At 33.8% G+C, this 13,869-nt stretch overlaps 1 protein-coding gene across 21 annotated transcripts in view; it reads left to right on the plus strand.

Moving 5' to 3' along the window:
• Positions 1-1,629: 1,629 nt before the first annotated feature.
• Positions 1,630-13,869, plus strand: part of LOC128862446 (calcium-binding mitochondrial carrier protein SCaMC-2) — a 29,507-nt gene continuing 17,267 nt past the window's right edge. The window contains exons 1-7 of one of the 21 annotated variants that reach the window (XM_054101068.1): positions 1,644-1,722; positions 3,888-4,087; positions 4,908-4,988; positions 5,055-5,626; positions 6,560-6,686; positions 6,760-6,847; positions 7,711-7,822. In XM_054101068.1, the coding sequence (XP_053957043.1) occupies positions 5,132-5,626; positions 6,560-6,686; positions 6,760-6,847; positions 7,711-7,822 (822 nt within the window). In that variant the 5' untranslated portion in view covers positions 1,644-1,722; positions 3,888-4,087; positions 4,908-4,988; positions 5,055-5,131. The other 20 variants (XM_054101072.1, XM_054101067.1, XM_054101082.1 and 17 more) reach the window with 20 other exon arrangements.

Consider the following 13,869-nt stretch of genomic DNA (forward strand, 5'->3'; position numbering starts at 1 on the left):
TTGTGTGAAGTCATTGGTCTACAGTAACAAGCCGGCGACGATTTGTGAGCTCAGAGCCAATATTGAACGCGAAATTGCTGGAATTTCGGCCGATTTATGCAAAAGAGTGGTCGAAAATTGGGTTCAACGATTGGACTTCGTAAAACGTGCACGCGGTGGTCATGCAAAAGACATCAAATTTCATACTTAAATGTATATGTTCAAACTCGATAATAAAAAAAAAAATTAAAAAAGTCAAACCGTTTGTGTTTTATTCAAAAAAGTTCAGAAGTTGAAGCGCTCTTACTGAAAAACCCATTACTAAATTGGCTGTTGGCGCCAAGTTGCCTTATTTTTCGCGGTGACGATTTATCTGACTCTTGTCATAAAGCAGAAACCAGTGGCTTGTGGTTCGTGCTGATTATAAAGTCCCGGCCCTTTATCCAATGTCGAAAATATTGAATGGTTTCGTATACTGCTGTCAGCTCTATCGCTGTCAGCGCTGTAATTCCGCTGTAAAGGCGAGAGTTTCTTCGAATTCGCAGTGGCTGCCAAGTGCTGTTGTGGTTCATTGCCAAAACCGCTCCCAGGGTCATACTAGATACATCACAAGTGTTTCGCAGTTCGGCCACTGGAACTGGGTGCGCTAAAAAAGCTGATCTGGTTATTTGGTCTTTCGCTATCTCAAATGATTTTCCTGTCTACCCAATCCACGTCACCGGCCCCTTGTCGTTTAGTTCGAATTGTGTAAGAAGTCATTGAGGAGACCTTGCACGGCAGTAGCATTCTTAATATGTCGTCTACAGAACTTTACTGCTCCGATAAACCCTCTTGATTCCAAAATTAGAAAATTATGTATTTAGTTGGACAGTAGTCGCCCTGACCTGTCAAAAAACCCCTATTGGGAAAAAGTACCTCCAATCTGATCACCCTTTATAACGTTGTTCTTGACGAATTTGGCATTTGATGTTTGTCAAAACAGAATATAAACAGAGTTGTGCAAGGTTATTTTTTTCGAAATCCCCCCATGAGTATTTTGATTCTTAAATTAAACAAAATAATAAAAATGAAATCCCACGTTTTAAATTGTGAAAGTACAAATAATAATAAAGCATCCAATTGCATGCTTTTTCCTTGCTCTATACCACGATGTATCCTATTCTCAGCTTTCCACCTATTTTTGCTTATTTTTTTCTTCTTTTGTTTATTTACTTTCTGTGCTGATATCACAGCCTGGAATGGCGAATTCTTGTATTCTATCATTCATAATATTCGGTTATATATTACTTCACTTCAATGAAATGTTTTAAATTTCCTTTACCTATTAAACAGTGTTGGATTTACAGTGAAAAATACGTAACTATTAATAAAAGCTGTATTTAAATTTATTTGTTTTTTTTTTACGTTTACATTTATATTTATTTAAATAACACAAATATAATTTGCTTATAATTAAATAACAATTTTACATATTACTTTAATTCTTGTAACGAATATAACACGAAAATAAATCATCAAGTCAGTAAACTGAATCGAATTGTAATAGAAGAATTCTGATGATTCGGAACGCATTAAGAAACGCTGTTATTACATTTTTGAGAGCATAAATTTATATGTAATATGGCAGCACTAATGTGGTGGCTAGGCTTAAAACGACGACAGAGAACGTGTAAAATATTTTAGACGTTCTCTGGCGAAGGAAACGATGAATAAAATGCGAAAGAAATTTGTGTGAAATAAATAGTAAGTGTTGAGCCAAAGCAATAAGAAAAGTTAGAATCAGACGGAAAACCTTTCTAATGAAAGTCAAGTCGTGTGCATTATTTGCGTATAAAGCAGTGTGCAAAAAAATTCCATTGAAAAAACCCGCGGCACAGGCTTGTAGTCAGGTGTTGTAGCCATTCTATTGTGCGCGGAAGTGGTACAAACGAAGTGAAATTGGAGCATCACTTTTTGTTTAAAATTAATTCGCAAATTTTCAGTGTAATAACTTCATAATAGCATTATTGAAATTTCCGAAACTAAAGATATTGCAGTGCGTATTTTGAAGTGGGTTTGGTGCTTTTTCATTTAAGCTTCTAAAAACATATTTATACGAATGCATAGTCGTAATTTAGTCTCAGTGCGCATTGGGACACACTGCATTTGTGTATATATTTAATAAAAAATACTATGGCTGGTGAAAGTTGGGAAAAATTTTGAAGCATGCTTAAAGAGTTTCATTTGTGTTTCGAAAGTAGGTCTTCCGAATTGAACGCTGCAAACAAGGCGAATTCATAGAAGGTGACATCGGTGGTGCCACAATAACATTTGCATGTATTTTGTTCTTGCACTATGGTGGTGTGTTCGTTGAAGTTTCAATGAGAATGTAAACAAACGAATAAGTCAACAACGACATTCAAATCAGTGTATCGCAAAAAGATCAACTGCTCTACTGAAGTCACCTTGTGTGGATTCGCCTTGGCTGCCGATGTGATTTTAAAAAATTGATTGTGTACACAAGTTATGCTGCTTTTTCAAGGGTTGAATGATTAAATTTTACAGTATCTGGCATCCCACTACGAAAATGTTTTGATTTTTTTTAATAAATCATGCTTAAACTATGCCTTTTAAAAATGAATGAAATATTTCCGATAAAATACTAAAACTCCACATTTTAAATTTAGAAAAATTAATTGTTTAATAATTAAATCAGAAGTATATAAATTGTCTTGTTATTTTTATAAACTTTAAAGACTGAAAAAGGGTTCTTGGGCATATTATTTTTACTTAAAAAATAATTAGATACGAGTAATATGAGCCAATCAAATATTGGAAAAAATTGACAATAAAATTATATTGTTTTTGCTCATGCTTTAAAAGTAATATAAAATTAATTGCTATTACATATATATATAATTGAATGTACAAATGCAAATCATTTCTCAGGCTTAAACTATTGTGCTCAAATCAAATATGATAGACTTTAAGTATGTAACGATTTTTTTATTTACAGCTTTTCTAACGATCGTGAAGCAATGCCTCAAAGTCTATTGTATTTCTAACATTCCCAAAGTCATTAGAAAAATACTCATCTCATTCATTGCTTAAAGCCAATATTGAGGTTTCAAACGAACTTGCACAGTTTAGTTGCCGTTTTTCTTGATTGAAGTCGTACACGAATAACACCAGGTCACGTATAAGCGAAAAAATGAAAAAAGTTCGTTTTTCGAGCGTAGAACCAGTTGTCATCTTTTGCCTGAAAAGCTGAAAGTAAACAAAGCGAATCGTTTTGATTCAGACGCGCGATTTTGAAAATTCTTGCATTTTAAGAATTATAAATATTGGAAAACTTGCCGTGTTAGATTATCTCTTCTTAAAATAACTAAAAGTGAAAAATAGTAGTGTCATCGTTAAATTATCTTTATTCGGTTGATGTGCAACTCCAGCATGAGCAAAACACAAAACTTATTTTCGCATCCCAGCACAGCACGCTTCGGTTTATTATAATTTTCACTCATTTTCACTTCATTGTATGTTTGATTCACGAAAAAACTGCCCCGTTTAATGCCGACACTACTAAAATTTTACCATACACCCTTTGAAAATGTTGCATATTTCATATAAGAATAGAACAATAAAAATTCAATATTTGTTCAAACTATATATGTGTATATATAAGGTGGCTCAAAATCATCCTATTCCCCCTTCGAAGGGTGTATAATTTTCGCAAATAACGTGTCTTAATTTTTTTTTTTTCTTTTTTGTTTAATAAATGTTATTCGAAAACAATATTGGATGATTAATTTTTCACCACCTTTTATAATGACATATAATAGTATATATATATATATATACGATTTACTTCATGTTTTATAAAAATTTAAGTTTTCGTACTACTATTTATTTTGACGAATTTTTGTACACAGCTAACCAAAAATGGCTCACCCTCACTTTTTGTAGAGTTTAGAAAAGGCCACACATTCGTATGAGTGAATATGCTGAGAAAAGAAATCAAAAATTTGGCAGCTCTTGCACAGACGGAAAAATTTGGCTTTATTGCGAAAAGAGAAATCAGCGTTAGTTCATGTACTAAAATTTTGACGAACTCGTACACAGCCTTAGCGTAGTAAGTAATTATTTGTCTGGTAGCACTTCGATAAAACAAGTTATCGAGAACTATGTGAAATAATCAGCTGTTGATTTCTGTCCATCTGTCCGTCAAGCATATATGTGCATACGCATATATTGGTGTTATTTCTGTGCAAATATACCGTGGGCAAAATTTACCTGCGGCTAGGTGTGGGTATGATATACGTGCATAGTTTAATTTTGGAAGGCCAAATATATTGAAATCCCTTCGTAGTTTGTTCAGTGAAAATTAATCCGTAATATGGTACTATAATTATGTGATAAGTTTTATGTTGTATCAATACGAAACACTTTGGGAAGACATTAATGTGCTTTCACTACGGCAGTTTCACATACACGCATGCAATTTATTTATCCAATTACGCTCCGGTATTGCTGAAGCTTTGATAATTTTCACTTGATGAGCTCATGTTCAATGCTGCAAAAAAAAAATAATAATTAGAAAATTGCCTTGGAAAATATAAGACATGTGAATGAAATCACTTTGTCCGAAAATTATAAAATTCGAAGTTTTAATTGATTTCTTGTCTCATTAAAAAAATCTATCTATATAAAACTGAATGAATGTATGAGTGCCAATTAGTTAAAAAAACAAAAAAAAACACAATCTGTATTGCCTTTAAATCCCCATATCTCGATGGAGTAATTATTCAAGAAAGGTGGAATATACATAGGTATTGTAATATTAATTGTGAGCTCTTGATTTCTTAAGCATGTTCTTTATAAACATAAATTTATTGTCGTGTACTCTCATTTCGAGAGCACGCATACTATTGCATATAATCACTTATCTTTAGAATATACAGCTTGCATTCGAAGACTCAAAAAACTGGCTTCAAAGAGGGTCCATTCCTAATTCAAAAAAAATATATACCAATGTGAGTGCCCCATGCTAAATGTATTTAAATATAAAGGTACATATTTAATGTATACACTCTTTCTAGTAAAGATATTATCGGAAACCAGTACGGATTCAATTTATCGGAGAAAATCGAGTTATATAACTGGATTGGTAACTATAATGGTGGATAAAGACGAAGAGAAGAATATTGTAACAAACAATATAACCCAGAACCAGGATCAGAATAAGATTTCGTATAAGGCTCATAATTCATCATCATCCTCTTTTCAAAACTCCACAAATGTAGCTACAAATTCTGGAGCAACATGCAGTCAGAGCACAGCGAATACATCTCACTTGGTAGGCAGTCATAACCATCCAAAATTGATACCCATTCAGAGTGTACTAAACACCACCGACTCACACCATCAGAATCCTACCCCATCGAGTCATCAAACTAAATGCCATGATAATACGACATCAGCATCGTTCCCACAATTTCTTACCAGTGGTGGTAATGCCCACGCTCAAGTGGCCACTGAGTTGCCACAAGAAGACGAGGAAAGGTTGGAGAAGCTGTTCAAGCGCCTTGATCGAGATGGAAACGGGCGAATAGATATTCATGATCTTTCTGAAGCATTGCGCGAGTTTGGCCTCTCAAGTGTCTACGCTGAGGTACGTTGCAGAGTAACATATGTGCATAGTCAAACAAGTACAAAAGCACAACTCAAGGTCTCCATAGCTGTATAAGATGTACTTAGATGTACATCGGGCTATTTAATATAAGGCATACATAAATTTATATGTATATGCCTACTTTTACAATATTAGGTGAAGTAAAATGTTCCTAACGATCTTTCGCTTTATTTCGTTTTTCATGTTTCCTTCAAGCAGTTTTCTGACTAAACTTCAATACCTAGTCAATATAGCCATGTCGGTCCGACTCGACGATTTCTATGATTTTACTAACATGTTTAACGATTGGCTTCTATGTTCAAATTTTCGTGCATGAAAAAGCAAACTTATAGAAAAAGTTGTTTCTAAGAACGATGCCTGCCAAACGGCGGCTATGGGAAACCTCCGAGTGTATTTCTGTCATGAAAAAGCTCCTCATAAAAACCATTTACCGTTTGCAGTCCGCTTAAATCTGTAGGTCCCTCAGTTTGTGCAACAACATCAAGGCGCTCGCCACAAACAGGAGAACGAGCTCGGCCAAACACCTAAGAGAAATGTAAGCGCCAATTATTTATTTTTTGTTTACTTGAATTGAATTGTTAGAATCATTGGATCTGATTTTCTCCTTGGTCGTAGTGTTATTGAAGAAGGCATCAATTTTTTCTCATTTTCATCTTTATTCTTGAACCCTATAACACACAACTGACTTCATCAAACGCAAAATACCAAAACTCTATAGTATGTATGGACTACTGCAATGTACACACCGTGAGATGCTCACTAAAAATCCCTGGCATAAAATATTTAGAACTTTTTACTTCTAGCATACATATATATTTTAATTCCGATTGCCTGCAGTTGTGCTTTTAAAACTACTATATTTTTTTGTTTTTTGTGCTTTTATTTTAAATTATTATTATTTTTTTATCGAAGAAATTTCTGGAGCAATCAGATATAAATCAAAGTGGCGATGTCGGGCTTGCAGAATTTGTTTTCTATGTGCGGGAACACGAAAAGAATTTACGGCTTCAGTTTTCGCATTTGGATAAAAATAAAGATGGTATGTTTTACCTATACGGAATCTAATTTTTGTTTAGATATTGCATTTGCTTTAAGACTATATATTTTTCTAGGTACCGTGGACTTAGAAGAACTAATAGACGCTTTCAAGGATTTAGGAATAGAAGTTGACCCGGAAGAGGCAACGAATCTACTGTCACGGTAGGTTTTTACTGAAGTTATTAGAATCGAGCGATAACATAATTCATTTATTTATTTTTAACTGTTTGTATCAGTTTGCTTAGTTGTAGATTAACTATTTATCATATTTAGTAAAATCTTGCAAAGATTGGCAACAGTTTGCAAATATACTGTATGTCAACGCAGTTGTTGGATTCCAATTTCAGCAAATATTTTACAAAAAACATTCATTTGTTATCATTTATAAATCACATTAGATCCAAAATCTCATTTTGTCATAAAAAGGATTTTGGCCTTTAACATTATACACCCCAAACATAATACCTTTTAGCTATTTTTAGTTCGACCAAAAGATTTAGGGTAAGTCCAGACATATCAACACTTATTAACTTTTCCAAATACATGCATATGTAAAAGAAAATGTAAACTATTTGATCTGAGAAGAGTTACTTAGCCTGCTTTGAATAGTTTCAAGGCAGCTTGCCATAGAGCCGACTTATGACAACAGTAAACATGAAAATTGCTGAATAAATTACCAATAAAATTTTCTGTACTAAATGAAGTCACAAATAAGTACAACATCGAAATTTCTTTAGTTCATAATATTCCTAAGCTTGGCTACATTTGATGTTTGCATTTTTCGTTCCCTATTAGGACAAAATATCACAAATTCTCAGTTTTAAGGTGAGATCATGTGTAGATTAAGTGAAGTGAATGTGACGTGAACTTGTTCAGTGTCTGAATGTAAATATGTATGTATGTATCGGTTAAAGTTAATTTTTTGCATTTGCATGCTCTTTAATTTTTATTTATCCACTTCTGCTGTTTCTAAATGTGTTTCCAATATATTTATAACGTTTTTTATCTTGCAATTAATCATTCAGAATGGATCAAGACGGCAGTTTAAATATTAGCTTTAATGAATGGCGTGATTTCTTATTGCTGGCACCATCCACTGACATTCACGATTTGATAAAATTCTGGCGGCATTCTACTGTAAGTATTTCATAAGTTTTCATTCATGTTATGGCAGGTTTGTAGTTATAAATATATGTATGTACATTAGCATAAAATTGTAAGGATGTAACAACGTCTCAGGGAAAATTGAGCACTGCGCTTTATTCATATCCTAACTTTTAAATACTGAAAGTCCGTCCAGTTGCAAACATTGCATCATTCATCACATATTAATGGTTAATAAAGTGTTACCTTAGTGTGGAATCATCAAATGAGTGATATCCGCTTAAACCAGGACATTTTAATTTTTTTATGCTCACGAAATGCAGACCCTTTGACAATTAATTTCTAATAGGTTGCGGAAGTACTTAGTAGGTTGCTTTAAGAATACATAAATTTAAACAGAACAAACCCCTGTTAACGTGCAAACTGAAGGAGCTGAGTGGCTCGCCTGAGTGGCACATCAGTAGAGAATCAAAAAAAATTTCTTTCTGATGAGTCACAACAGGGAGAAGAGTTGGATGGTCTCCACGAGGACGCGATCGAATACATTGTACGCTTCATTATAAGAAAGCGGAATTGACGGAACATGTTTTCAATGATCTTACAGTCAGATGGATGAAGTGTTCAGAAGAGACGTAACAAAACACTGCAAACTTTTGCAAGGGAGTGTCACAAGTGGAAATATCTTTAATGATTGAATCATTATTCGCGAAATTACCAATTAAGTTAACAGGGTACTTTTTACTCATTAGATATCAAAACCATAAATAAAGCATTATTATTTTGGCTTAGAAATTTCGGCTTGGTCTCTTGGCTTATTACTGTGGTAGTCAACAAAACACTTAGAATGCAAATTATCATTTCATTTTTGGCATTCATATATAATTTTGGCCCCATGTCATGGTGTAGTGTAGGGTGGTACTCGGCGACAGAATTCTGTCCGCCCATTTCACACGTATTCATACTCGTCCAATTGATTTTTTTTTCCATATACCACCAACACAATCTCAGGGTTTACATAAACAAATCGCTGTTATTGTCAGCCAATCAGCTGACTCTTGCAAATTCCCTGAGAGTCGGTTAACGGTCTGTTCTTGGCTTGTGGCTGTGGCAACCAATGATTTCTTTGGTTTCGAGGTTGATTCGCTTGGCTTTCGCTAATGGTTCATGGGAGCTAGGGTTTGACATCGCTGTAACCACCCGAATTGTACGCATGTGCTTGGAATGATTCGAATTTATAGGAATTCCCACATACTTATCGAACTATCTTTTCAAAGCACAACATAAATAAATGTCTTTATTGTGCTCAAAACTGTTCATATGTGCCTCGAACTGTCAATTGCCTTTTCATTTCTTTCAAACATTAAAAAACTGGTAAAAAATGTTCGAATGTATTCAGCTGTTTTACTTTTTATATTTGTTTGCTTCTTGGTACTGTAAGGCAGACAGTAGTTGTAGGGATGTGCGTGCACGTAAACAGGCATTTAGCAGAGCACGCATGTGCCTATACTTACGTAAACTAGAAGGTGGTGTGATTAGAGTAGTTGATCTCTTTTCTTCAACTCGGCTTTAATTTAGAAATTCGAGTAGAAAGTTGTTGTGTTGTGTTTTTAAAGAGTTAGGAACCTGAATTTTTCTAATCATCGAAATATATTAAAAAAATCCCTTGTCACCGATTTAAAGTCAAATCTTCCTTATAGCCGCGTTTATGATTCCTAGGCATTCTTCCAGTCTGCATATATTTCTGCACGCTATAGCAATGCCATCAGTATAGGCAAAGACGTGGGCCGTTAAGTTAATGTCCAGCTCGCTTGTAGCATTCAATTAAAGATGCCCGTTCAAAGGGTGTCTACGTACTTTACTGTTTTATTCCTGTCTGTACCACAAAATGAATTGATACGGGGCGCGAACATAGTAACACTTATTGAGTCGCAGATAATTAGATGAGCAGGACACGTTGCATGTGTGGAGAAGGAAGGAGTACTTACAAAATTGTATGAGACATAGCCAACAAGTTTTCGAGACCAAGGACGTGGAGTGAGGTGGAGGGATGAAAAAGAGAAGAACTGACAAATATGGGAATCAGAAACTGGGAAGGAGCAAGTTAAAGACAAGCTTGGAGACAAATTATCTTACAGGCCAAGGATCATCAGGAGATGTAGCGCCAAACAATGATAATGAAGGTGATCTCATTAAGATATATTTTAGATTCAATATCATTTTTTTGTCTTATGCTGGGCAATATATGTCGGGGCCAATTCTGAATAAACAGGAGTTTAAGCTGGTAGGGTATTCAGAGCGCAAATGTACCAGAATAACGCGTCAACTATAACCAATAAAATTCACAAGAACTTTACATTACAATATTCACCACATTGTGGGGAAAAGCGCTACACAACAAAGCTTTCAGACTTATCAATATTTGCACAGAATAACAAAAAGCATTTTTCTTGATAAAAGTCTTGAAGAATAGTCAATATTTTTTTATTTTTTCAAGTGCAGGTATTTTTTCAAGTAAGCGTATTAATAAATGTAAATAAGCAAATAGAGTTCTAAGCTGTCCCAAAAAGTTTGCACAAACTTCTTTTCGAAAATTTGAATAGAATAAAAAATTGTTTATAAATAAAATTTTCATTGCCTTTTATTTTTTTATTGCGGTTAACAATTTACATAATTCAATAATAAAAGGTTTGCTCAATAAGCAGCTTTCTGGCAGCCTCTTGACAAATAGGTTCCCTTCGCAAGACACTGAATTACTAACTCTAGAAATTTTGAATAAAAGTCGAGGAGAAGTAAAATTTGTAGGGGAAAACATTTCGTTGTCAAAATGGTGGACTTATGAGCAAAAACTTGCGCAGGGGTTTGTATTGGCCTGCCCAGTACCAGTATGGCATGGAATGCATCCTGATAACTCGCTTAATCAGGACATTATAGAGCATTTTTTGGGGCAATGCGTGTGAAAAATAGACTTTTTGACAATTTGAGTACGGTAAATTTAAAATATAAATTTCGGAAGTCCTACTTGGCAATTAATCACAGCCCGCAACACCGCAAGTTTGGCTGCTCGTGGCAACGTGCTCACTGAAGAAACTACTTAGCTTCGTCTAAGTTACACATCAGTGGAGAGTTTAAAAAACTTACTTATAATAAATTGATTTTGAAGCAACTCTCGAGAGTTGGATAGTATTCACGTGGACGAGATCGAATACATTGTAGGCTTTATGATAAGAAAGCTGCGATTGACGGAACATGTTTCCAATTAGCTTTCTTTCACATGGGCGGATGAAGATTTTCCAAAGGAAATTAATTAAATATTTACACAAATAAGTTCAAGATAAAAAAGCCCTCTTCATATAATAATAATTAATTTATATAAGTACAGGTAGTTAGTAATGTAAGAAAAATTGTGACTTGGGGGTCAAAACTCCGAGCTTACGTTTGCTAGGTTGTCATTATGTTCAAAGTTTGTGTTTAGTCAATTAAATTTACGATGTATCACCTAATAAAATAATTCATTATGACCCTATTTTAGTTAGGTAACATGAAAGCTTCACAATGGCGAAATTCGCAACTCCGCGATCTATAATAAATTTAAAAATAAAATTCATAGATTAATTTAATTTTAAGGTCCCGGATTTATATCTGGCCAAGGACTGTCACTTCAGCAGCATTGCCCGTATATGTATGGGGAATGTTTATGCTGCTACAATAATACAATAATACACTTAAGTAAAAAAAGTACTATTTTGGTACTATTTTTACCAAAAGGAATTTATTTTCCATCCTTCTTAAAAGCTACCCTTTGTTAGGAAATGTCAAAAATCGAATGTTATCGAATGAACCGTTAATAATTGATTAATAATAGGGTAATTTAAAAGTTATAAGCATAACGGCTTCATCAACAATAAAATATAGTAAAAAAATAGACTAAACCATTCATCTAACAGCAAATGGAATTCAGAACATTCAATAGGAGCAATTTTTTTTTTATTTACTATAGTTTAGTCAAAATCTTTCAATATCGAAATGATTGCAACCTGTTTATTTCTCAATACCTTAAGTAACCCCTTGGGTAAAAAAGGCCTATTTTCAATATTTTTTTTTTCTATGTAAAAAATTATTTATTTAATTCACACTTTTTTCTGTCTTATAGATACATATTTAAAGAATAATTTCTGAAATTTTCAAACAAAAAAATGAAAACTCCTCCATTGTGACGACATTTCCGGGGACCCCGCGAAAAAAAGGTGCGTCCGCGTTGTCAGTATAACTCCTGACAGGATCATCGAAAATGAAAAAACAAAAATAAGTGTTTTAGTTAAGACCATAAACTCGTGCTTGGACGAAGGAAAGAAAAATAAAGTAAAAATTGAAATTTTGGCAGACATTTTTCCATAAAAATTAAAATTTCTGTCAAATTTGCTAGACATTTTGTTATTTTTTAAATAACAAAAAAAAAATCCTTCGTCCAAGCACGAGTAAATTGTATCTCGAACACCTGTAAAATTCCATCAAGATCGGTCGAGTAGTTTTCGAGAACATTTGACAACCGACTTTGAAAACACGGTTCCGAGAAAAACGCGTTATAAGTTTTGAGTAACGATAAAAGTGGCTTGGACCGCACACCTTCCAAAGGCTCTATCTCCGAAGCTATTATTCGGATTCAAAATTCGACTTGAAAATTTAGGATATTATTCTTGAGATGTAGAAATTAATAAGCCAAAAAACAAAATCGATTTTTTGAACCCACGAAACCCATGTAACCCCTTAAACGAGCAATCCATTTGTGGAGAAATATCAAGACGCACCCCACAAATAGAAGGAGGAGCTCGGTGTATATATAGACATATAAACGTACAATTATTACATATACGAGTACAGGTGGCCGTGATTGTGTGTCTGTTATAAAACGTTTCCACCGCAGCTTAATTTTGGGTTTGCTGCTGCTAACGTATTTAAGGGGGAAGTCTACTGTGACAAGGGAAAAAACAGGCTTATTTTCCGGATTTTATTTCTAACAAAATATTGCTCGTACATAAAATCTATTTAAACTCTTATCTTTATTATATATTTAAGTTTTTGAAAAAAAAATTTTAAGTCAAAATGGCCGCTGTGGCACTTCTGCAAGCGCAGGTCCACTTTTCTTAGGTGCCTAAACGGTGTACATGAAATCTTACGTTTCGGTGATCTAAAACAAAAAAACAAAATATTGTTATCATATACATAGTATTGACTCTCGTCTGACGTAGGATTATGTCGATAAAAAATTTTGGCGTTGAAAAAAAAATTCTTGAAATTTTTTTCTTTTTTTTTGCCTAAAATTGGTGTTACTATTGTTTATAACAATTTAACAAATAACGATATCAAAAAAATCCTATGTCAGACGAGAGACACTATTACAGAGAATATATAATTAAATTTTTAAGCTGATTCATTTATCAGAACTCGAGATATCGTGTACACCGTATACAAAAACTTAGTTTCGAGAAAAATGCGTTTAAAGTTTCAGTTTTCAGCGTTTAAAGCTTTGGAGCGCTTCGGAAAAAGGTCGAAATTTCAACGAAGAAAAATTTAGCCAGCTGTAACACATATTGTACCTTATTTAAGAGGGTTCAAAGTATTTTTTAAGCTAATAAAAAAAAATCGATTTTTTGAAAAATTCACAGTAGACTTCCCCCTTAAGCGCAAACACCAACCAAAGCATTTGCCGAATTCCGTACAAATATCTTAAGTCCCATTTCAAATTCATCTTTCACAGCGTGTTTGTGTTGGGTTGTATGCGATTTAACATTAAATGTTGGCAATAGTGTTCATGTTTACGTGATTTTTTTCTTTTGCAATTGCATTCTTACCGAACAAAGGCAACAATGTTTTGCAGCATGTCAATGTCGAGACAATTTGATTGGCTGCAGGCGTCTAAAATTTAGACTCACATACATGCACAAGAAAGATCTCTACATCGGGATACACAAATCAATTTATTATCCTTCCTTTCCCCGTGTCCTTTTTCAAATATGTCGTCACCTCACTATCTATTATTTTAAAATCAATCAAAATTAACATAATTTAAATTGTACGCTTGT

The sequence above is a fragment of the Anastrepha ludens genome, chromosome 4 (genome assembly GCF_028408465.1).
Source record: "Anastrepha ludens isolate Willacy chromosome 4, idAnaLude1.1, whole genome shotgun sequence".
Taxonomy (NCBI): Eukaryota; Metazoa; Arthropoda; class Insecta; order Diptera; family Tephritidae; genus Anastrepha; species Anastrepha ludens.